Source organism: Lissotriton vulgaris, chromosome 8 (assembly GCF_964263255.1).
Source record: "Lissotriton vulgaris chromosome 8, aLisVul1.2, whole genome shotgun sequence".
Lineage (NCBI taxonomy): Eukaryota > Metazoa > Chordata > Amphibia > Caudata > Salamandridae > Lissotriton > Lissotriton vulgaris.
The window spans coordinates 1,409,289,509-1,409,316,047 of record NC_141696.1 but is presented as its reverse complement, the minus strand read 5'-3'; the positions used below and the strand labels follow the sequence as shown (position 1 = coordinate 1,409,316,047).

The 26,539-nt window shown below is 47.2% G+C and overlaps 1 protein-coding gene across 1 annotated transcript in view; it reads left to right on the top strand.

The window, feature by feature from the left end:
* Positions 1-26,539, top strand: part of BRWD1 (bromodomain and WD repeat domain containing 1) — a 2,503,800-nt gene that overhangs the window by 1,105,987 nt on the left and 1,371,274 nt on the right. Inside the window, exon 24 of the mRNA XM_086935423.1 lies at positions 25,413-25,529. Coding sequence (XP_086791549.1) covers positions 25,413-25,529 — 117 coding nt within the window. The remainder of the gene's footprint in view (positions 1-25,412; positions 25,530-26,539) is intronic.

The following is a 26,539-nucleotide window of genomic DNA, read 5'->3' as shown; positions in this document are numbered from 1 at the left end:
AATCCTTACTTAATCTTGGCTTGAAATTCGTTCCTTGCAAACGAACAGACTATACAAAATTGAAGATAGAAACGTTGGAGTTTTGCAGGAAACTTAGGCTAAAGGCTTTCTTTTTTAATCAGCCGGCTCTCCAAAATACTGAGGCAACTGGACTAAGAAACAAATCTAAATTTGTCCCACACCAAAACATTCCAAAGCAGATACAAGCATTTGAACAAATTATGCTCTCTTCAATAAATAAAATGGAAAGAACTAAGAAATATGTACCTCCTAATATCAGCAAGGGGGAACTACAAGCAATATGTAGTCTGAAAGAAGATCCCTCGCTTGTCATAAAACAGGCGGACAAGGGAGGAGCAGTTGTCATCTGGCCCCGCGAAAAATATGTCGCAGAGGGATTGAAACAGGTTAACAACACTGAATGGTATCGAGCCCTTAATGAGGACCCCACAAAACAGATCCAAGGATTGATCACTCCAGTGTTAACACAAGGGAAAGAAGGTTTTTTGGGGAGTAAGGAATTTGACTTTTTGAATAAAAAATTTCCACGAATACCAGTCCTATATTTACTCCCCAAAATACATAAGAACCTAGCCGAACCACCAGGGCGTCCGATTGTTTTGGGCTGTGATTCCTGTTTGGAACCAATATCCAAATATGTGGATTTCTTTTTAAAGCCCTTTTTGACGGAGGTAAAATCGCATCTCAGAGATACCACTGATTTCCTAATGAAAGTAGAAGGATTGACCTTTGACCCAACTATACAGATAATGGCAACCATGGACGTCACGTCCCTTTACACACAAATACCCCAAGAAGAAGCATTAGAGGTTATCGAACTGTTTCTAGAGAAAAGGGAAAAGCCACATAGAGTGCCAACCAGCTTCATTTTAAAGCTCGCAGCAATAGCTTTGCAAAAAACTACTTCACGTTTAATGAGCGGTTCTACATGCAAATCAAAGGCACTGCCATGGGGTGTCCTTATGCCCCAGAAATGGCAGTGCTCTACATGGCACAGTATGAGTCTCTATTCGTAGAGAATAATAATCCATACAAATGTAACATCAAACAATGGTGGCGGTACATAGACGACGTCTGGCTCCTGTGGCAGGGGAGCCAGACGGACCTCTTGGCGTTCCACGACTGGATTAATAACAGGCATAAAGATATCAAATTCTCCATCGAGACAAGTACCACCAGAATGACATTCCTGGATGTAGAGGTCACCTGTGAGGATGGTAAATTAAAGACGTCCTTATATAAAAAAACTGACTAATAAAAACGCCATTTTGCACCATAAAAGTTACTACCCCAGAAGCTTGAAGGCCAATTTGCCGTATGGGCAAATGTTGCGCATCCGGAGAAATTGCTCTGAGATAGCTGACTATGACCACCATGCCCAGGTGTTCTGCAATGAAATGATCCATAGAGGGTACCCACGAAAACTGTTAAAGAACTCCCTCAAAAGGGCCAGATGTACCCCTCTGGAAACTCTATTGCAGGTCAAAGAAAAGAAGGAACTAGATAAACTAGTTTGCGTCACAACCTTTGGGCCAGACACGCACAACCTCAGACAAGCGGTGCTCAAAAATTGGCACCTGCTTGAAAATTTAGAATGCTCATTTCCCTGTCCCATCTTCGCATACAAAAAGAATAAAAGCGTGGGGGAACAAATAGTGAGAGCAGATCTTCCAAAATCTCAGGCAAAACATGACCTACGAGCATTATGGGACATGAAACCACTAGAAGGACACCACAGATGCGGCAATTGTGTTGCATGTGGGAGCACGATTGAAGGTAACGAGTTCCAGCACCAAGGAGTCAAGTGGAGACATCTAGGTTTTTCAAATTGCAAAACCAAAAACGTGATCTATGTGATCATTTGCCCTTGTCAAAAAATGTACATAGGCAAACAAATCAGCAGGTCAACCTCCGAATAGGACAACACAGGTCGAGAATTAAAAAGAAAATACTTACAGCCCCTATGGTTGAACATTTTGTTGAGATGTCACATAGTGAAACCGACTTCAGGTGGTCTGTCCTCCACACAATGAGCAACGTACAACGCCCTGCGGACATTGAAAGGATGCTACTCGAGAAGGAAGCATACCTCATCCAGAAATTTAATTGTACAATGACTGGATTGAATAATATGACCGAATTGTCAAGAATCTGAGACTTTCCATCATACTGCCCGGTTATACTCGCAAAAGATGAATCACTGAAAAGTTCTTGATTCGTGAAGTGATATTTAAATATGCATTCCTTTTAGGACTAATGACAACAACCCTGTGATTTCCATCTTTTTAATATTTTGGGGTCCAAATAAACCCAACATGCCATCCACGCACCCATGATTCAGGCGGTCTAATTTTGAATACACTACAACTCCCATCATGCATTGATTTCACAAGTGAGCCCCTTATAGCTAGACAAAATGGCGGCCGGCTACACACTCGAGCTAGGAGCAACCGAGGAGCACAACACAAAACGAGTGGACTGCGCATGCAGGTAATGAAATCTACGCGGCAGCGCAGAACCCCCCCCCCTTTTTTTCACCCCGCCGAACGCGAAGCCTCCATTAATGCGCTTCGTTATTCTTTCTAATGGAACGGGAGATTTGATATCTTAAGCAGCACCCGCCAAGCACTAAATAGAAGGAGAGGCCGATTCATCCTACAGCCCCGGACGGGGCGGTAGACGGGAGGCGAGAGGCGTCGCCCTTTTCTACCGAAGGCACAGGTATGCAAACCTGTTTCTGTAACGAGGCAGCCGTTTTTACGTAAACATGTGAATCTTTAAAAGTATTGTGTACTCACAAGTGCGTTATACAAACAGGTAGACGTGGGAGGACACAAAGAATAAGAAGAAAAACAGCATGAACAAAGGCCTCTGACTGGTACCAATACATGATTTGAAGGTACGAGATGAGTTTGTGAATAACACGTGATTACTCACTTCAGTTGACATACAAGGGTTATCTAAAAGCAAGCTATATGTCATTTAACTAGGATCACAAGAACAAAGATCAAGACATTCTCCCGCCCCCCGGTGCAACGCAAGATAGCGCAGTTTAAGGTATGGAAAACCATTCTAAAAAAACAGTACTAGGTGGCCCGTAAACCCCTGGTATTTCATTGAGTAAAAACAGGCAATATATTGTTTATCTCACAGACTGTCGCTTGTGGAACAAAGTACCCAGCTTGACAGTTGAGGAAAAGAGTTGTGCCCAGTGATAGAAGCCAAACTACATAGTATCACACAGGTACATTTGTTTTTATCCAAACGGTTGATTTTCAACAAATAGAGGCGAATTGGTTGTATTAAAACTACGTTTTTCTGCATCCTAACAGAATAATACAAAGCCCTGAAGATAGTTTGGACACTCATGGTCCGAACTTGAAACGCGTCCCAGCAAGAGCGAATTGTAACAACTAAAGTGTTTCAGGACAATAGTGATACATGTCTCTATTTGCTCTTTGAATGTAGTAATTGCATTCTTGTTTATGTAAAGAATTTTTTCTTTGAATTGTTCTCATACATTGCAAAATTCTGAACTGCAATTTATATTTGAATGTTGGATGTAATGTTTATATTTATTGTTTGAGATTTTCGTGAATATGCTTTCTAGTCAAATGTTCATTTCATAAGCTTGTCAATAATTGTTTGTTTTGTGGATTCTCTTTCTGCCATTTAAAACTTTTTCTATACGAAAGAATATGACTAAAAGGTATAAATAAATATACCGGACCGAATTTAAATAAGAGTGTATTTGGTCCTCAATTCAAAATAATTGGAGAGGGGGCAACTTTTTGTGTGCTACGAAACCAGGATTGGAGCAACATGCCTTGGCATAGGCAAGCCCAAGCGGTGAAGTCAAGATGGAGTCTGGAGTGGACCAGGAGGGTCCGGGGTGCTCCTCTTTTGGAGGGGAGCAAGGGCCAGTCTGGAGCAACCAGACCAGTGATGGAAGTGTCGTGGTTCGTCGTCAGGAGGGCTACAAGCCAGCAGGTAAGTGGCCGGACAACGCGGTGAGCAGCAAAGAGCAGAAGGGCCCCACGCAGATCTCGTGGATGCTGGGGGGCTGGACTTCGGTGCTGGAGCTGCTCAGGGTTAGGGCTTCTCAAACCCCAAAGCACTCACTCGAGGATCCCTCGGCGGTCGTGCTTGATAAGCGTCGTTCAGTTTTGAAGATGGCCGGTCCCTTAAGGTCTTGTCACACCCACGAATCTCAGCGCGACTGATGATGCAGGTAGAGGTCAGAGGTGCCAGGGAATCTGGGTCTCGTCGAGCTGGGCAGTCTTGATCCGGAGGATGGACGTGCAGCAAACCGCAAGCGATTAGATGGTGCCCGCTGATGCAGGGTGGCTACTCCTTAGCCACAAGGGAGAGTCTTCAGAAATGTTCAAGAGTTCTTTCGTGGAAAGTAGTCAAGATTCAGAATTATCTAATTTGGGAAGGGGGCCCGCTCCTACCTTTATTCCAAATAAAGGGGCTGGCACGCGACTAGGTCCTTGCCCATGGGTGGGACCAGGAAGGGGGGTGGTTACACCCCTCTCCCCTGTCCGGACTTTCCCCAGCTCAGGGGCTGGTGTGCCCCTGGAACTGGTTCAAGCCGGCATATGCACAGTGAGCACTGGGGTGCCACTTGCAGTCACCTTCCTCTGAGCCCTGCCTACCTGGGATACACAAAACCCGGTCTGGGATGGTGCTAGCACCGCCCCTGACAGGAAACCCTTTGTCCAAGCTCTCCTCACTGGAAGGACTCCCAGCAGCAGGAGGTCAGACTTGTGTCTGTGGTGGCAGCATCCATTTTGTGATGCTGGGGCTCGAGTTAACTTTAACCGGGGTTCACAGTTACATACATGTCGTGTCCCTCTAGAAGGGTGGAATGCTAACCCCGTCACCAGAATTGGCGAGGGGTTAGTATTCCAATTCGTATGACACCTTACTCGACATGTTTTGATAAAGCGATACCAAAGTTGGCAAATAACCGCGAGGATTATAATGCACTTAAGAGTATATGGTACGCGTTATCATGGAACAGCTATTAGGACTTGGTTCCGCAAGCTGCAAATGGGCTCAGCTCATGCCAGAGCACCATCTCACATAATTCCAAGCACTCTTCCTTCAGGATTGTTAAGGCCTGCCATAGGAGTGACTGATAGGAATACATGTGTCCATTTTAGGGTTAGATATAGGTATACTATATCTAAAGCAAAGGGTGACTACACCACCTTGCCCCAGCTGTCGTGCAGCCAGTTGTGTCAGATTTAGATGGCCAGCCAGGGGTGGCATAATACATGCTGCAGCCCCTGGTAGGCCCTGGGTACACCTGTGCCCTGGATACAGGGACTGATAAGGTGGCCCAGAACCAATTGGTAAATGCACCTAAGGTACGCGTGTCAATTTAGAGAGAGAACAGCTAGGCTGTGGGTCTGATTAGCAGGCCCACAGCCAGGGAAAGTCGTAAACCAGTGAAGCAAAAAGCAAAAATCTGGGGTGATCATAGGATTGCAGACCCTACTCTCCAACACCCGGTTAAAGTTAACTCGAGCCTCAGCATCACAAAATGGATGCTGCCACCACAGACACAAGTCTGACCTCCTGCTGCTGGGAGTCTTTCCAGCGAGGGAGGCCCGGACAAAGGGTTTCCTGCCTTGGGAGGTGCTAGCACCACCCCAGACAGGATTTTGTGTATTAGGTAGGACAGGCCTGAAAGGAATGAGACATGCCTGGGGCACACAAGGAGTCACTGTGCATACACCGGTTCAAATCAGTTGCTGGGGCACTCCAGCCCCAGCTCTGGCGCGAAACCGGACAAAGGATAGGGGGTGTAACCACCCCCCTTCCTGGTCCCACCCATAGGAGGGACCTGGTCATAGTACAGCCCCCTTTAGACGAATAAAGGTAGGAGCTGGTCCCATTCCAAATTAGATTAATCCTGACTTGAAACTTTACAAGAAGAAACTATGGTCTACGACGTTCTGCTCCACAAAAGACTGAAGAAATCTCCCTTGTGGCCAAGAAGTGACCACCCTGCACAAGCAGGCACCATCCATCGTTCCAGCGGTTCACTTTGTCGTCTTTCCTGGTGGATCCAGACTTCAGAGCCCGACGAGACCCGGACTTCATGACCTCTCCGACCTCAACTCACATCTGCAGCACAGCTGAGATCCGTGGGTGCGACGAGACACGTGGAACCGGCCATCTTGAAGAAACTGCACTTCGCTTCCAGCACGACTTCAGAGGCATCCTCGAGAAAGTGCTTTGGGGATTGAGAAGCCCCAGCCCCGAGCAGCTCCTGCACAGAAGATCAGCCCTCCAGCACCCACGAGATCTGCGTGGGGCCCTTTTGCTTGATTGCTGCTCGACGCGTTGTCTGGTCAGTTGCCGGCTGGTTAGTGGCCTCCTAGACGAGGATCCTTGAAATCCACACCGCTGGTCTGGTTTCTCCAGACTGGCCCTTCCTTCCCTGCAAAGGAGAAGCACCCAGGACCCTCCTGGTCCACACCAGATGCCTTTTCCGCTCACCGCGTGGGTTGCCTTTGCCAAGGCCTGTTGACGCCGAATCCGGAACCAACACCGCCGACAGCGAGAGCCTGCCTGGGACAGCTCCTGCCTCCATCCTGGTCGTCGAAGACACTTCCTGGTCCACGTGGCTGCAGAGTCCAGCGTCCACTCTTCACCTGATCGCGACAACAGCATCTGGTTCCTTCCTGGTTCCACACCAGTCACTGGCTAGTGACTGTGAACATTGTTCCTTCTGCTTTCAGGTCTTCATCTTCTTGATCCACCCTTGGATGACTCCGGACAGCTTCCTCCTGGTTGCCTGCAGCATCATAGACTTCAACGCGGAAACCTGACACACTTTGACACCTATGCGCCCGCAGCCCGTGGGTGACGTAACAAGAGCATTTCGGTGCTCAAGGGTAGATTGACTCTCCTAGTGTCCAGATTTCCAGTCGTTTTAGTCCTAGCTAGTCGGAACTGTCTATTACTTACCTTTTCGTAAATTGTACTGTCCATTGACTTTGTTACGCATCTCGCGTGTGAGTTCACACTCTGCACACATGTCCCGTGGGCCTCCTATTACTTACCTAAGGTTAGGGTAGGGTAGTCCCAGCAATCCTACAGCCTCTGGACAGCTCCATTCCTTCTATCGATTTCCATATACCACTTGTTTAGTATATGGTTTCTCGTGCCCCTATGGCACCATTGTAATTCGTGCAACTTAAACGTATTTTTCCTAAGAGTCATGTCATGTGGTTAGCCCTCTGATCTCATAAAGAGTTCAAAGGTGTTTGTTATTAATAAATATATTGTTTATTTTCATAACAACCTGTGTGGTGTCCTTTCACTTGGTATTCAAGGGGTTATATGTGGTGAAACAGCTGACTTCACATGCCAAAAGAGTTTAGCCTAAGACTGCTTTGTCCATGCTACCATTAGGATAGCTGGTCTATAAGGTTGACTTTCAACCAATCACCATAAGGGTTGTTTGGACTGATACAAGGTGATCACTAGAACTAGTGAGCATCATATATCAGGCCAACTTCTCACACTTTAGACTAGTTCCTCTTTGTAAGTCTTGCTGCTCAGTGCCACACATACCCTGGATTGAGCATAGGGTTTAACAGACTATTCTTACAGGTCCTAATGGGTTGGTAAGTGTATTAAAATGTGAGGTTCACAACCACACCATATAATACAACCTATTATCTCACAAAGACCGCCTCTCCTTGCTCCTTCAGGAAGCGTTGGCCCTTCTATCCAAGGGGATCCATTGAGAGGGTCCCGGCATCAGAAGTAGGATGTGGTTGCTCTTCCCACCACTTTCTGCTGCTCAAAAAGGACAGACCTGTGCCTTCCCAACTTCTTCCTGAAGAAACATGTTAAAGATGCTCACCTTAGCTCAAGTCCTAACTGCCCTAGACGGTATTGTTGGACTTACGGGATAAGCATTTCAACATCCCTATCCTGCCTGCCCTCAGACGTTTCCTGCATTTATCCAGTATTGGGGTATCTTTCATAGATTCACATGCCTGAATCATTCCCCGTTGCCGAGGCGGGAGTCCCACGGTATATAAAAAAGCAGTGCCAAAAGCAAATTACGGTAGTAGGCCCCTATAAGAAAGGCCTGAGGCCTAGATTGTAGTAGCCTCTCTACCTCATTATGCTAAATAGACCAAAGTCTTTGTTCCAACCAATCAGCTCACAGCACCCTCTAGAACCCTCTCAGTTCTCCTCAGAATTTCACGGCACGTCGTGTGGAAGGGAGTCTCCCTGAGTCTCTACTCCGTTTTTTCTCTACTTCAGGATGTCTGACAAGAAGGCCTTGTTTAGACCTTGCAGAAAAGAAAAGGGTCCATGTTGATGACCAACATAAGGACTGCATTTATTGCCTTTATCCAAAACATGAGGCAAAAAATTGTAAGATCTGCCGCACCTTCCCTTCCAAGACCTTAGGGGATAGGGAGGCCAGAGTCCTTTTATGGCTCAAATCCTCTTCTACTGATGATGAAGACAGAGCTTCGGCCCCCAGTAAAAGGGCAAGATCGCAAGAGAAAACATGTTGAAACCTCCCACTCCACTTCGGGCTCTTCAGAGATCTCCAACTTCTCTTTCTGATGCCCCACCTCTCAAGGAATCTAAAAAGAAAACTGAGAGTAAAAGCTGGTTTGTCTCCTCAGCTTTTCCTGTGACTACCATCTCAGTTACATCTTCTGCTCCTAAGTCAATGGCGACAATTTCTACCACAGCTATCACCTCTCCTATCCTGTCTACAAGGATTTCTATTGTGGCAAAAAGAACCATCGTCAACGATCCGTCAACGACAGCCTCGTTGTCGAAGAAGCACTCGTCGACGAAGATACCATTGAAGCCCCCGTCGACGAAAACATCCGTGGTGCCGTCGACGAAGAAGCAAAGCCTGTCGACGATGAGCCCGTCAACGAGGTCGACGACGAGTCTGTCGACGGAGGTCCCATCGACGTCGAGTCCGTCGACGGTGGTCGAGTCCATCGACGGCAGTAGAGTCGGTCGGTGACGGATCCGTCGACGATGGTCCCTTCAACGCTTACAACAATCCAGATAACTGCTTCAGCAAAGCCTCCAGCCATAGACATTTTCTACGCCACTTTCTTCAAAAGTTTAAGTTAATATCGTACCGGAGGCAGGAAGGTTCTTATATCTCGCCACTTACGCCGTCTCATCTCTTCGAGACTTTTGCTTTTGGGGTAGCTCACCATTCTTCGGAATTGACCTCTAAGTGTCAGGATGATGAGGAGGATGATGACTATGCTGAGCATTATTATCAAGAGGACAATGTGAGAAGGTGGCCTGATATGCAGTGCTCACTATTCTAGTGAACACTATGTATCAGTCCAGCAACCCTTATTGATGATTGGTTGTAAGTCAACCTTATAGACCAGCTATCCTAGTAGCGTGGATACGAGCAGTCTAAGGCTAAAGACTCGAGAGGGCGTGTTAAGCCAGCTGTTATACCACATATACCCCTTGAACACCAAGTGAAAGGACACCACACAAGTGTTATGAAAATAAACAGTTATTTATTAAGAATCACAACAGCCCTGTACTCTTTATGAGGACAGGGTACTAAGCACAAACCAAAACTCTTACGAAAATACTTAAGTTAGCACAGTATATACAAATGCCCGAGGGGCACGGAAAACCATATACTAGAAAAGTGGAATGCGAAATTACTAGCAGGTAAGTACAGTACTAATAGGCTTTGGAATCGCTAGGACTTGACTATAGAATCGTTAGATTACTTCTAGGAGACCCAGGGGACTCGGGTGCAGTGTGTGCACTCTCACGCGAGATGCGGGACAAAGTCTATGGTAGCTAGAATTTGCAAAGTTAGTGTTCTCGGGCGAACCCGACCTGGTAGGAAGAAAACGAAAGTGGATTCTGACCCTTGGATACTGAGGCTATGCTGGGGCACCGAAATGCCGAAGTTACCTAGCCCAGGGGCTGCAGCTGCATAGGACTCAAAGGACGTCGGGAATCCTCGTTGACGGACCAGGAGCCTGGAAGAAAGAAGTTGCTGGCAGGCGACCAGTGAAGAAAGTTCGGTGGATCCAAGCCTGGATCGATGGAAGATGACACCTGAAAGCAGAGGGGACCAAGTTCGAGACTACTAGCCAGTAGTCAGTGGGCACCAGGAGGTCACCGGATGGTAGCCACCTCGACAAGGCGAGTGGGTGACGCTGTGCTCGAAGATCTCACGGACCAGGAGGCGTTGTCGACGACCAGGAAGGAGGATTGAGCTGTCCCACGAAGATAGAAGCTGTCGGCGTCGCTGGACCCAGGACTGGGCAACAAAGCCTTGGCAAATTCAAGCCCACGCGGTGGACCTAAAATGGCGTCTGGAGTGGACCAGGAGGGTCCGGGGTGCCTCTCTTAAGGAAGGAAGCAAGGGCCAGTCTGGAGCAACCAGACCAGCAGCAGTGATGTCGTCGGGCGTCGTTCAGAAGGCCACAAGCCAGCCGGCTAGTAGCCAAACAACGCGGTGCACAGCAAACAGCAGAAGGGCCCCACGCAGATCGTGGAGATGCAGGGAGGCTGATCTTGGGTGCTGGAGCTGCGCAGGGTTGGGGCTTCTCGGACCCCAAAGCACTCACCAATGGAAGACTCTGTGGGCTTGGTACAAAGAAGTCGTGCAGTCTTGGCGATCGTCGGTCCCTCGAGGTCTCGTCGCACTCACGATTCTCAGCTTTGCTGTAGAGGTGAGTAGAGGTCAGAGGTGCCAGGGAAGCCGGGTCTCGTCGAGCTGGGTCGTCGGATTCATGAAGAAGGACTTGCAGCAGACCGCAGTGTTCTTAGGATGGTGCCCGCTTGATGCAGGGTGACTACTCCTTAGCCACAAGGGAGAATCTTGAGGAAGAAATCTTGAAGTCCTTTCGCAGAAAGTCGTGTCTTGATTCCAAAGATGATCTAATTTGAACAGGGGGCCCGCTCCCATCTTTATACTAAAAAAGGGGGCTGACCCGGTGACTAGGTCCTGCCTATGGGTGGGACTAGGAGGGGGGTGGTTACACCCCTCTGCCATGCCGGACTTCCCCAGGCCAGGGGCTGGTGTGCCCCTGGAACTGGTTCAGACCGGCCTATGCGTAGTGAGCACCGGGGTGCCACTCAGCAGTCACCTTCCTGAAAAGCCCTGCCTACCCAGGATACACAAAACCATGTCTGGGACGGTGCTAGCACCGCCCCGGACAGGAAACCCTTTGTCCAGGCCTCCCTCGCTGGAAGGACTCCCAGCAGCAGGAGGTCAGACTCGTGTCTGTGGTGGCAGCATCCATTTTGTGGAGCTGAGGCTTCAGTTAACTTTAACCGGGGTTCACAGTTACATACATGTCGTGTCCCTCTAGAAGGGTGGAATGCTAACCCCGTCGCCAGAATTGGCGAGGGGTTAGTATTCCAATTCGTATGACACCTTACTCGACATGTTTTGATAAAGCAATACCAAAGTTAGCATTTAACCGCGAGGATTATAATGCACTTAAGAGTATATGGTATGCGATATCATGGAACAGCTATTAGGACTTGGTTCCGCAAGCTGTAGACAGGCTCAGCTCATGCCAGAGCACCATCTCACACGATTCCAAGCACTCTGCCTTCAGGATTGTCAAGGCCTGCCATAGGAGTGACTGATAGGAATCTGTGTGTCCATTTTAGGGTTAGGTATAGGTATACTACACCTACAGCAAAGGGTGGTTACACGCCTTTGCCCCAGCTGTCGTGCAGCCAGTTGTGTCAAATTTAGGAGGCCAGCCAGGGGTGGCATAATACATGCTGCAGCCCCTGGCAGCCCTGGGTACACCTATGCCCTGAGTTACAGGGTCTGATAAGGTGGCCCAGTACCAATTGGTAAACGCACCTAGGGTACATGTCGTAATTTAGAAAGAGAACAGCCAGGCTGTGGGTCTGATTGGCAGGCCCACAGCCAGAGAAAGTCGTAAACCAGTGAAACAAAAGCAAAAAAATCTGGGTGATCATAGGATTGCAGACCCTACTCTCCTACAGACAATATAATGCCTCATCGCACAGAATACCAGAGTGGAACTCGGGTTTCAGAGTCCAGCCATGTGCCACCAAGCCTCATTCAGGATTTACAGGCCATGCTGGCAGACTTTAGACAACGCTTTCCACCACAGCAGGTCGTTCATCCACCCCAATCTGCAGTCCCTGCTTCTCAACCTGAAATTCCACCTCCTACGTCTCCAATCACGGAAACTCAACAACCTGATTTGCCTGCACTAGTGAGAAGTTTGGCCTGATATATGATGCTCACTAGTTCTAGTGATTACCATGTATCAGTCCAAACAACCCTTGTGGTGATTGGTTGTAAGTCAACCTTATAGATCAGCTATCCTAATGGTAGAGTGGACAAAGCAGTCTTAGGCTAAACTCTTTTGGCATGTGAAGCCAGCTGTTTTACCACATATAACCCCTTGAATACCAAATGAAAGGACACCACACTGGTAGTTATGAAAATAAACAAGATATTTATTTTCTAACATACACCTCTGGACTCTTTATGAGACCAGAGGGCTAAGCACTTGACAAGACTCTTAAGAAAAATACGTTAAGTTGCACAAGTTACAATGTTGCCCTAGGGGCGCAACAAACCATATACTAAGTAAATGGTATAAGGAAGTCGATTAAAGGAATGGAGCTGTCCAGAGGCTGTAGGATCGCTGGGACTACACTATCCTAACTTTAGATAAGTAATAGGAGGCCCACGGAACGCGTGTGCAGAGTGTGAACTCACACGCGAGATGCGTAACAACGTCTATGGACAGTACAGTTCAAGAAAAAGGTGAGTACGGACAATCCTGACTAGTTAGGACTAAAACGACTGTGGAACTGGACACTAGGAGAGTCAATCTACCCTTGAGCACCAAAATGCTCTTGTTACCTCACCCACGGGCTGCGGGTGCATAGGTGCGAAGTCGTGTCGGGTTCCGGCGTTGAAGTCTATGGAGCCTGAAAGAAAAGATGCTGCAGGCGACCAGGAGGAAGATGTCCGGTGTGATCCAAGGGTGGATCAGGAATACTGAAGACCTGAAAGCAGAGGGGACAATGTGGAGAAGTGTGGCTCAGGGGTTAGAGGCGGCAGACCCGGAAGTTAAGATCGGCCCTGGACCAGGGTTCAATTCCCCGCCTCGACGGGGGTTGGGCTCAATAATTCCACGGACTCGATAATTCTCGCTCCGGTGCCTACTCGACTCACGGGTTCACACTCTGCGACTCTGGGCAATAGCTTGCTTAATCTCCACAACGGCCCCTCGCGGTGGGATGCCTGGCTTTCACCTTGTGGATACCCTGCCGGGGCTATCTCACAGGGGAATACCTGGACGGGTTCCCTAAGCAAGCGCATAGATGCCTGCGATGTGGGCGATTTGCGCTATATAAATACATGTACATTTACATTTACATTTACATTTACATTTACAATGTTCAAAGTCACTAGCCAGTGACTGGAGTGGAACCAGGAATGGAACCAGAGGCTGTCGTCGAGATCAGGTGAAGATTGGACGCTTGACTCTGCAGCCACGTGGACCAGGTGGTGTCTTCGACCAGGATGGAGGCACGAGCTGTCCCACGCAGTCTCTCGCTGTCGGCGGTGTCGGATCCGGATTTGGAGTCAACAGGTCTTGGCAAAGGCAACCCACGCGGTGAGTGAAAAAGACGTCTGGTGTGGACCAGGAGGGTCCGGGATGCCTCTCTTTTGGAAGGAAGCAAGGGCCAGTCTGGAGCAACCAAACTAGTGGTGTTGATGTCGTGGATCGTCGTCTAGGAGGCCACTAGCCAGCCGGCAGGTGACCAGACAACGCGTCTAGCAGCAAACAGGCAGAAGGGCCCCACGCAGATCTCGTGGATGCTGGAAGGCTGATCTTCGGTGCAGGAGCTGCTCGGGGCTGGGGCTTCTCAGTCACCAAAGCACTTGGTCGAGGATACCTCAGAAGTCATGCAGGAAGCGAAGTGCAGTTTCTCAAAGATGGCCGGTCCCACGTGTCTCGTCACACCCACGGATCTCAGCTGAGCTGCAGATGTAGGTAGAGGTCGGAGAGGTCTGGGAATCCGGGTCTCGTCGGGCTCTGAAGTCTGGATCCTCGAGGGAAGACGACAAAGTGAAGCCGCTGGACGCTGATGGTGCCTGCTTGTGCAGGGTGGACACTCCTTGCCCACAAGGGAGATTTCTTCAGTCTTCTTGGCAGAATGTCGAAGTCCAGAGTTTCTTCTTGCAGAATTTCAGTTCAGGATTAATCTGATTTGGAATGGGCCAGCTTCTACCTTTATCCTGCTAAAGGGGGCTGTACTATCACTAGGTCCCTCCTATGGGTGGGACCAGGAAGGTGGGTGGTTACACCCCCTATCCTTTGTCCGGTCTTGCACCAGAGCTGGGGCTGGAGTGCCCCAGCAACTAGTTCAAACCGGTGTATGCACAGGGCACCTTGTGTGCCCCAGGCATGTCTCATTCCTTTCAGCCCGGTCCTACCTAATACACAAAATCCTGTCTGGGGTGATGCTAGCACCTCCCAAGGCAGGAAACCCTTTGTCCAAGCCTCCCTCGGTGGAAGGATCCCAGCAGCAGGAGGTCAGACTTGTGTTTGTGGTGGCAGCATCCATTTTGTGATGCTGAGGCTCGAGTTAACTTTAACCGGGGTTCACAGTTAGGTACATGTTGTGTCCCTCTAGAACGGTGGAATGCTACCCCCGTCACCAGAATTGGCGAGGGGGTAGTATTCCAATTCGTATGACACCTTACTTGACCTGTTTTGATAATGCTATGCCAAAGTTAGCAATAACCGCGAGGTTATAATGCACTTAAGAGTATATGGTATAGCGTTATCATGGAAACAGCTAAAGGACTTGGTTCCAAAAGCTGTAGACATGCTCAGCTCATGCCAGAGCACTATCTCCCATAATTCCAAGCACTCTGCCTCCAGGATTGTTAAGGCCTTCCATAGGAGTGACTTATAGGAGTAGTGGGCTGTGGGTCTGATTAGCAGGCCCACAGCCAGGGAAAGTCATAAACCAGTGAAGCAAAAAGCAAAAAAATCTGGGGTGACCATAGGATTGCAGACCCTACTCTCCTACAGCACACACCCGGACACTTCATCGGATGAAGAAGTAGAGGAAGGCGAGTTATCTGATAATCCTCATTTGGATCCGTGGGATGATTGTTATTCCCATGCCGTCTCCCAACCCCATAAACCTTCAGACTCACCACCTGAAGACATAGGTGGGTTTCATAATCTCATGCAGCGAGCTGCGAGTAGATTTCAACAGCCAGTAACAGTGGAACAGACAGAATGTTTTCTTCATGATTTTAAAGAAGACACAAGGAAGGTATCTAGAGCCATTCCTAGTATAGATTATATCTGGAAGGAAGGCATCAAGGTGATGAGAACTCCTGCTTCTGTACCTGCCGTGTTGCCACGGATTGACAAAAAATATCGAGCCCCTCTCAGTAGCCCTTCATGCATTACTGGACATCCGCGGCCGGATTCGGTCATTTCACAGGCCGTACAACAAAGATCGAAAAACCCAGCCACCCCCATCACGACACCACGAGATAAGGAGGGGCGTCGTTTGGACCTTATCGGTAAAAAAAATTTCAACCATGGCTGCTGCTTCAATCAGGGCTGCAAATTTTTAGGTGATTATAGGGCGTTATGATCGCCAAATGTGGTCTGACATGGTTGGTCTGATTGACCTAATCCCGGAAGATAAAAGACAGGAGGCTCGCAAGATCTTGATGGAAGGGGAACGTGCAGCTGCAGAAACCATTGACTGCGCTTTGGATATTGCAAATACAAACTTTAGACAACTGGCAGGAGCTGCAGTTCTCAGACGTCAGGGCTGGCTAAAGGCTACCACCTTTCGGCCCGAGGACCAACTAAAGATCCTGGATATGGCCTATGATGGAGAGTCTCTATTTGGGGAAAACATAGACAAAGCCCTCCAGGCAATCAAAACGGACACTGATACTGCAAGATTCCTGGGTTCCCTGCAGTACAAGCGGGGATTCTGTAGAGGTAATGGAGGACGTGAATACTCCTCTAGAGGAAGCTATTACCAACAAGGCAGACAATGTAGGAAGGTGGACATCTGACTATGGTTACCCCCAACTTTTTTCCTAGTGTTTAGCTGGTTTTCGACTTAGTTGACCTGGGACCCTGCTATTCAGGACCCCAGGCCCTCTGCTCTCTCTGTTAAAATGGACTCCATGTACTCTAGGTACATACCAATTGGAACATGGATCACCTTGTGAGCCCCTGTAAAGTGTACCCTAGGTACCGAGGGCATAGGTGCATCCAAGGCCTACCAGGGGCTGCAGCACATATTGTGCCACCCCTGGCCTGGCCTTACTATTTGACACAACTGGCTGATCACTCAGCTGGGGCAAGGTGGTGTAATCTCCCTTTGCTTTAGATATAGTATCTCTATATCTAACCCAAAATGGACACATATATTCCTATAAGTCACTCCCATGGCAGGCCTTATCAATCTTGAAGGCAGAGTGCTTGGAAGTATGTGAGATGGTGCTCTAGCATGAGCTGAGTCTGTCTGCAGCTTTCGGAACCATGTCCTTTAGCTGTTTCCATGATAGTGCCATACCATATACTCTTAAGTGCATTATAATCCTCGCGGTTATTGCTACCTTTGGTTTGGCATTATCAAAACGTGTCATACGATTTGGAATACTACCCCCTCACCAGTTCTGGCGATGGGGGTAGCATTCCACCCTTTTAGAGGGACACAACATGTACAGAACTAGAACCCCGGTTAAAGTTAACCCGAGCCTCAGCATCACAAAATGGATGATGCTGCCTCAGACACTAGTCTGACCTCCTGCTGCTGGGAGTCCTTTCAGCAGGGGAGGCCTAGACAAAGGGTTTCCTGTCTGGGGAGGTGCCAGCACCACCCCAGACAGGACTTTGTGTATCCAGATAGGCAGGGCTGAAAGGAATGAGACTTGCCTGGGGCACACAAGGTGTCCCTGTGCATACCCCGGTTCAAACCAGTTGCTGGGGCACTCCAGCCCCACCTCTGGCGCGAAACCGGACAAAGGATAGGGGTTGTAACCACCCCCCTTCCTGGTCCAATCCATGGGAGGGACCTAGTCGCTAGTACAGCCCCCTTTAGCAGAATCAAGGTAGGAGCTGGTCCCATTCCAAATTAGATTATCCTGAATAACTTTACAAGAAGAAACTCTGGACTTCGACGTTCTGCTCCATAGAAGACTGAATAAATCTTTCTTGTGGCCAAGGAGTGACCACCCTGCATCTGCAGGCACCATCAAGCGTCCTAGCGGTTCACTTTGTCGTCCTTCCTGGTGGAACCAGACTTCAGAGCCCGACGAGACCCGGACTGCCAGACCTCTCCGACCTCAACTCACATCTGCAGCACAGCTGAGATCCGTGGGTGCGACGAGACACGTGGGACCGGCCATCTTGAAGAAACTGCACTTCGCTTCCAGCACGACCTCTGAGGCACCCTCGAGTGAGTGCTTTGGGGATTGAGAAGCCCCAGCCCCGAGCAGCTCCCGCATCGAAGACCAGCCCTCCAGCATCCACGAGATCTGTGTGGGGCCCTTCTGCTTGATTGCTGCTCGACGCATTGTCTGGTCACTTGCCGGCTGGCTAGTGGCCTCCTAGACGACGAAATCCTGAAACAACACCGCTGGTCTGGTTGCTCCAGACTGGCCCTTGCTTCCCTGCAAAGGAGAAGTACCCCGGACCCTCCTGGTCTGCACCAGACGCCATCTTTACTTGCCGCGTTGGTTGCCTTTGCCATGGCCTGTTGACTCTGATCCTGGAACAGACACCGCCGACAGCTAGAGCCTGCGTCGGACAGCTCGTGTCTCCATCCTGGTCGTCGAAGACACCTCCTGGTTCACGTGGCTGCAGAGTCAAGCGTCACCTCTTCACCTGATCGCGACAACATAATCTGGTTCCTTCCTGGTTCCACTCCGGTCACTGGCTAGTGACTTTGAACATTGTCCCCTCTGCTTTCAGGTCTCCATCTTCCTCGATCCGCCCTTGGATCACTCCGGACATCTTCCTCCTGGTCGCCTGCAGGATCTTTCTTCAAGGCTCCATTGACTTCAACGCGGAAACCCGACACACTTTGACACCTATGCACCCGCAGCCCGTGGGTGAGGTAACGAGAGCATTTTGGTGCTCATAGGTAGATTGACTCTCCTAGTGTCAAGGTATCCTGTAGTTTTAGTCTCAACTAGTCGGAATTGTCCTTACTTACCTATTTTGTGAATTGTTCGTGCCCATTGACTTTTACATTGAAACCAGCGTGTGTGTTGTAGCACTTCACTCGCGTCCCGTGGGCCTCCTGCTCCTTACCGAAGGTTAGGTGAGTGTAGCCCCAGCGATTCTACAGCCTCTGGGCATCCTCATTTCTCCTATCGTTCTACTTATACCATTTACTTAGTATATGGTTTGTCCTGCCCCTAAGGCACCATTGTAATTTGTGCGACTTATTGTATTTTTCTGAAGAGTATTGTTAGGTAATTAGCCCTCTGATCTCATAAAGAGCTCAGAGGTGTTTGTTAGTAATAAATATATTGTTTATTTTCATAACAACCTGTGTGGTGTCCTTTCATCTGGTATTGAAGGGGTTATATGTGGTAAAGCAGCTGGCTTCACATGCCAAAAGAGTTTAGCCTAAGACTGCTCTGTCCATGCTACCATTAGGATAGCTGGTCTATAAGGTTGACTTACAACCAATCACCATAAGGGTTGTTTGGACTGATACCAGGTGATCACTAGAACTAGTGAGCATCATATATCAGGCCAACTTCTCACAGACAATATCAACCTTAATACCGGCAGAATTATCAGTCTTCATACCACCAGTCTGGAACAGCTATTTTGTCTTGCCAAGGCGGACGACAGCGCTCAAACAATCAAGGGCGAGATGCTCACAAAAAACAGTGAGATCAGTTGGGCGCCAACCTTATTTCCTTCCCACCCTGTGGGCGCGAAGATATCTGGTTTTCTACAACAGTGACAACAGATTACATCCGATCAATGGGTGCTAGACCTAGTTCAACATGGTCACACCCTAGAGTTTGTCACCAAACCACCTTCACTTATTGTTCAAGGAAGTTCATTCAATGCTCCTCAAGAACGCTATAGAGAAAGTTCCAGTTCATCGGAGGCGGATGGGCTTATATTACCGTTTTTTCCTCATAAAGAAGAAATCAGGGGAATGGCTACCGATCTTGGACCTGCGCAATCTCAACAGATATCTCAAGACGCAGGGTTTTCGGTTGGTCACTCTTTCGGAAATTCTAAGTTGCCTGAACGAGCGAGATTTTATGGCTTCTTTGGACATGGAAGATGCATACTTTCATATCCCAATTCACCCAAAACATCGAAAGTATCTCCGTTTCACTGTGGCATCAGTTCAAAGTACTCAAGTCGGCTCCAAGGATTTTAACAAAGTGCCTGGCCCCGGTAGCGGCGGCACTACGCTCTTCAGGGGTCCAGGTTTTCCCGTACTTGGACGACTGGCTAGTCAAAGGTCCATCAAAATGTAAAGTACAGAACGACATAACAGCGTGTCGCAATCTCTTTGCATCCCTAGGTCTCACTGTGAACGAAAACAAATCTCAATTGAGTCTGAGAAGAATCCTGCCTTTCCTAGGAGCTCGTCTGGACACAATACAATGCAGAGCATTCTTGTCTCAAGAAAGGCAACTCCGTCTACAGACTTTTGCCATAAAACTGTCAAAAAGAAAGTCACTTTCTGTTCGCCTGTTCGCTTCACTTCTGGGAATGTGTTCTTCGGCCATAAATCTTATCCCACTTGCACGTCTGAAAATGCTGCCTCTACAGGAGAAGCTACATCTTCAGTGGGAGCAGGCGAAAGGTTCCTTTGACAACATCATCAAAATAACCCCACGCATGGTAGATACTCTTCAATGGTGGACGCAACTACGCAATCTAAGACAAGGACTCACATTCTTTCAAACTCCTCCGGACTTCGTTCTAACGACAGATGCGTCCATGGAGGGCTGGGGAGGTCATCTACAAGACTTACAAGTGCAGGGCAAATTGTCTCAGTCTGGAGTTGAGCCATCTTTCTATCCCTACAAGCGTTCCTTCCCAGAATCGCAGGGTCTTCAGTCCTGGTCCGAAGGGACTATACCACCAGCATGTTTTAGGTAAACAAGCAGGAAGGAACAAGGTCAGCTACTCTCTCAAAGGAGGCTCAGGAGTTATGGGATAGGCTAATGCTTCACAACATAACTCTCAAGGCGGAACATGTCAAGCGCCTCCACAATACCCTGGCGGACAAACTCAGCAGATCCTTGTCAGATTGCCACGAGTAGGAGCTGGACAACACTCCAGTGGTAAAGGTGTTCCAGACATGGGGCCAGCCAACTTTGGATTTATTTTCAACCCAACAGAACAAGAAATGCCGGTATTACGCCAGCAGATACCCTCAACAGGGATCAAGAGGGAATGCCCTGTCCATGCAATGGTCAGGGATTTATGCTTACGCCTTTCCTCCGATCCCGTTGATTCCACGAGTGTTGCACAAAATGAAGCTGGAGAACTGCAGTCTCCTCCAAATTGCTCCCAGATGCCCTCATTAGTATTGCTTTCAGGAGCTCATATTGATATCACAGGAGCCTCCAATCAAACTTCTCCCGGCTCCAACACTACTGTCATGCAGCAGGGTCAGATACTTCACCCAGACCCTCAATCTCTGAAATTGCACGCATGGCTCCTAGCTTCTTAGAGTTTCAACACCTCCAAATCCCTCAAGATTGCTGGGACATCTTAAAGAAAGCACGAGCCCAGAGCACATTAAAGACTTATCGTCTCAAATGGAAGCAATTCTGCTCCTGGTGTACTCCAAACACTTTACACCCTTTTGAAGTTTCTGCAGAAAAAATCCTTTCTTATCTTTTACATTTGGCTCGTTCTGGCCCTTCCTTCTCTTCGATAAAGGTCCATCTGGCGGCTCTATCCAGGTTCAGGAAAGTGAAGGACTTTCCTTCACTGTGTTCTCCATCGCTGATAAAACAGTACATGAGGGATCCTTTCCGGACTTATCCTCCGGTTAAACTTTCACCACCGGAATGGGAGCTCAACACGGTCTTCTCACAACTGATGAAGCACCCGTTCGAGCCAATTCACAAAGCCGACCTCAAGTACCTGACATGGAAGGTCGCCTTGCTTTTAGCCCTGACATCTGCCAGAAGAGTAGGAGAAATTCAGGCTTTTACTATAAAAGAACCCTTCTTGCATTTCTCTCAACAGTATGTCACTCTTCGAACAAATCCAACTTTCATACCCAAAGTGCCCTCTCAGTTCCATCTAAACGAACCAGGGAAATTACGAGTTTTCTTCCCGATTCCTACAACCCCGGCAGAAAGAACACTGCATTCTTTGGAAATCAAGCGATGTTTGAAGTTTTATCTTCAGAGAACAAAAAACTTCAGAAAATCAGATCAGTTATTCGTGGCTTATGGCCAAGCTACACTGGGCTGGGGAAAGCGGTCACTAAAGCCACAATTTCCAGGTAGATAGCCTCTGCGATCCATTTTTGCCACGTCAAATCTAACAGACCATTGCAAAGAACTGTCAGATCTCACTACAAGAGCTGTAGCAGCGTCTACAGCCTTGTTTGCAGGAGTGACGCTAGAAAATATTTGCTGTGCTGCGACATGGAAGAATGTCCACAGACATTACTGCCTACAATCAGCAAGCCAAGATGATGCGGCAGTTGGTCAAGCGGTTTTACGTCACCTGTTTCCGTAAGAACAAATTCAGGTAACCAAGGTTTTATTAATCTTATAATGAATCTATGCCTTTCAATATATCTATGGATGTAAAGATGTACAGGTATTACAGATTACTTGCCTGTTTTGCTTGTTATTACTTTTCCTGGTTAATATTATATGACTGCTCTTTCGAATCTAGTCGTTTATCACTAGTAATGTATTTACTTCGCAATTATTGGTTGTTAAACATATGTTTATGGGATGTAACACTATGTCTCCCACCATCCGCAACCGACTGTTGTCTGGGATACTGCTTGCTAATCGGATTCAGGCATGTGAATCTATGAAAGATACCCCAATACTGGATAAGAAAACAAGTTAATTACCTGTAACTTCAGTTATCCAGTATTGGTATCTTTCATAGATTCACATGCACCCACCCTCGTCCTCGGAGAGTCAGTTGTCTAGTTTTTGGGATACTCATTCCCACTTGTGCTAACGAAAATCTGAGGCGAACTGGCTCTGCAGAGAGGATTCTAGAGGGTGCTGTGAGCTGATTGGTTGTACCAAAGACGTTGGTCTTTTTAGCATAATGAGGTAGATAGGCTACTACAATCTAGGCCTCAGGCCTTTCTCATAGGGTCTGCTACTGTAATTTGCTTTTGGCACTGCTTTTTTATATACCGTGGAACTTCCGCCTTGGTGACGGGGAATGATTCAGGCATGTGAATCTATGAAAGATACCAATACTGGATAACTGAAGTTACAGGTAAGTAACTTGTTTTCTTCACCTTTAGACTACAGCAGACATTCTGCATTTGCTGAGGTTCTCTCTCAATGTGCCAAAGTCACACCTGACTCCCTCTGAAATGCTCCCTTTCAATGGAACTGTTCTGGACAAAGTGCAATTTCCGGCCTATCTTCCCAAGTGACGAATCCATGATATTTAGGCTATGATACAGATGTTTCAGATTCTATCGTGGGTTTGTTGAGACTGACTCTGAGGCTGCTGGGCCTCATGGCCTAGTACATTCTGCTTGTGACTCATGCCTGTTGGCATATGCCGGCTCTCCGACGTAGTCCAGATCTCGGAGGGAACTGCTACAGATATGCAGTGGTGGCTAATGAACCGCAATTGGGTCAGTGGCAGATCCCTCTCCCTTCCCCAACCAGATGTGACAGTAGTCACAGATGCGCCACTCCCTGGGTGGGGTGGCCTTCTGGGAGAGGTGGACATCCTAGGCTTCTGGTCTCCGGCAGAATCTGGTCTCCACATCAACCTACAGGAGCTCTGAGTGATCTGGCTGCCATTGAAAGCTGATCTGCCCTCAGCATGTTAAATAGGTTCCTTAAAGGTTTACAACACATTTCCCCCAAGCTCCCTTTGTTATTCCTCAATTGTACCTTAATTTGGATCTTACCTTCTTAATGTGCACTGCATTTGATCGTCTCCATTCTTGCCCTCTTAGGTTCCTCACCATCAAGTTGGCTTTTCTGGTGGCAGGTGCATCTGTCCAGAAACTAAGTAAGCTATCAGCACTGTCCCCACCACTTACCTACAGGTCCTTTTCCCCAGAAAATAACGGGTCCTTCGGTCTTGAGCGTCCGTCTTCCCGAAGGTAGTCACCCCGTTCAAAATAGGCCAGCCCATCAACTTGCCTACCTTTTACGCTCTTCCTCATCCCATTAAAGTAGAGGAGAGCGAGTCCACCGGCTGGACCCAAAAGGAGCACTGTCTTTTTACGCTGACAGCACAGAACCCTTCTGGGTGGAAAATCATCCCTTCATGGGGTTTGTCTGGGCCAAGAAAAGGAAGGCTGTGGAGAAATGGACAATCTCCTGATGGGTCGTCCTCTGCATTAAAATCTGCTATGCACTGGCCAAGAAGCAACCCCCATATAGTTTGTATGCTCATATTACCAGAGCAAAGGCAGCGACCACTAGATTAGCGCACAGAGGTCTGGTCCTAGACATCTGCCAGGCACCAACTTGGGCTTTACTGCACATGTTCACCAAATACTTCTGCCTGGACAGTCCGGTCTGACGGGATGAGCACTTTCCCCATCCTGTCCTGCAGGGCATTCTGGTTTAAATCATGTTCACAGACTCACCTCCAGGAAGGTATTTCTTAGCTATCCATTCTAAGGTAAGGATGAGGCTAGAAGACTCTATCAGAAGAAAAAGGGGTCCTGCTCACAAAATGTTTCTGGATGCAGTCTGATGCCTGTGGAACATTCTAAGTTAAGAAATATGTGGCTAAGTATAGCAGCTACCAGATAAAACATTCCTGAAGGTAGGTAGCTTGCTTCTTATGGCCTCACAATTACCTGGAAAGACATAAATGAAATCAGTGGCTAACACTGTCTTGACAATCTCTCAGATAGGAAAGCCATTCTTCTCCTTTGATACCTGGAGTAAATTGAAGGCACTAGAGTTGATTGAGTCCTTAAGACTTTGTGCATTAGACAATGGGATTCAAAACTTGGTTGATGTTGTGATAAGCAGTGTTATGCAAGCTTTTGAGACATATATTTTCGTAATTGTAACCTTTCCGTATGGTGAAACTCATGGTTCTCTGTCGACTGGAAAGGGACTATCGTATCAGTTCTGAATACAAGCAGTCACTGTATTCTCTGCTTAAAAGACCGCAGGCTGCAAACATCTTAGAATGTTGTTAAGGAAGAATGAATGGAAGGCTCTTGCGCAAGAGCCAACAAGCCCTAAATAAGGCTAAGAAGACTAAGTTTATCAAGGACTGAAAGAAAGATCTTTAACCAGTACAATGCTCAATTTCACCTTTCCTTAAGAGAAAAGCAGGGCTAATGTGAGCTACACCAACGCTGCTTCTGACCACTCATCAACTGAAACTGTTTTATTGTCATTCAGTTTTAGAAAATTCATGCTCAGCCACTGTTGAGTGCCAATGAAACAGATGTTTAGTTTGTTGTATGGGACTAGAGGCATGATGATAAACTGAACAATCAATTGCATGTCTGCGTAGGTCACTGCACAGCAGCGTGGATTGTAGTGACTTAAGCCAAAGGTCTAACTTAAACGCTGAGTACCATAGACAATGACGACTTGTAGGAGACTCCAATCTAACTAGCAACAATATTAAAGCGAAAGAGTGAGAATGGTAAGAAAGTGAGTTCTAAAGAAAGGACACAAACCACGTTTTCAGAGTTCTTGAGCTACTTCCTCTTTAAGTGTCGCAAGCAAGACTGTGTATTCCACTGTATAAAACCATGTTTAAATTATTCCAATACTGGAGAAGTATGTTTAAAAGTACGAATTTGTTATATATGTGCTGTATAGGTGCTAATTAACATTAATAGTAAATAACAAATGGATACATGTGTGTCTTGAGCGATGGCTTTTGAATAGTCATAGCTGGCTCCATATAGGTGTTTTAACTTTTTTATTTATATCTCTTAGGTTAAGCAGCTACCTTATGGTAAAACATAATGTCTTATCCACCCATGTTTAAGTTTTGTTGCTTAATTGCCCTGGTAAATTTTCGAACATTAGTTTCATCCAGAAAATATCATTGTGTGGTAAACAGTGTTGTAAACAAGACGTTTTTTTTAATGTAACTTGTTCTTTTAATTATTTCAACATAAAGAGAAATGGCACAGAACAGTCAGAAAACCAAGAAGTGTCCAGTGCTTGGCAGCCTTCTGCGTGGATAACTGATACAATGCCTCGAAAGTCTCCATTTGTTCCTCAGATGGGCGATGAGGTAAGACATAATTATACTGCAACATCACTTTGCTTTAATGTTTTCTGTTTGAACCTATAACACATGTAAAAGCTTGCCAAAACGGAAATAACCATTATTAGCATAAGCAGATAAACACCTATTTTTTGCACTTCCACACAATAAACACCCACTCAAAAACAATTAGGGATGCAAAATTTGCTACCGCAGGGAAAAGTAAATGAAATTTCATGAAATTACTCCAAACGTAAATATGGTGTTTGACGCTATATTTTCACATGAGGCTGCATTTTGCACTAAAATAAAAATATGAAAAATGTAAGAACCGCAACTAGCAGCCACTCGCAGTCTAACCATTCAGTTTTTTCTTAAGCTGTATATGAGGAATAGGGGTGCATTAATTGGTGTGGTTCTGTTTTCTCGCTGTGTAATACACTTATCAGCCCTTTTAGGTCCAGTAGGTGTACTCTGTAAACCCCTTCAGCTTATTCCTGGGTAGCTGTGACACTGAGCAGCAATGCTTAAACAGAGGAACCATGTTAGGCATTTGAACAGCTCCAAAACAATTGAAGACACAATCGACACAGCACTCAAATCTGATACTAATTCATTAAAATAGGTAGTTTTTCAATAAGAATTTAGACTCTATAACAAAAATGATCCACCTCTGGAGATTTAGATTTTACAAGCAATAATAAATAAATGCAATTTCACTCAGCCGCGAACAAGGCTTGGCAAACTCAACGAATTGGACACTTAGAACATACACAAAAATAGTGGCAATGCCAAGGTGATCACACATCCCAAGACCTACAACAATTAGGGAAATAGGTTGGTGCTCCCATGATATACACACTCCCTGCCACCTAGGGTGAAATGGCCAGAACCGGAAGATCTCGAGATCAGCGAACCAATCAAGAAGACAGTACCGCAGCACTCAATGATGCAGATATAAACTGAAATAGCCAATACACACAGGCAGCTGAACGTGTTTCATCAGCGTGAATTTTTCAAGACTGCAAAATAATACA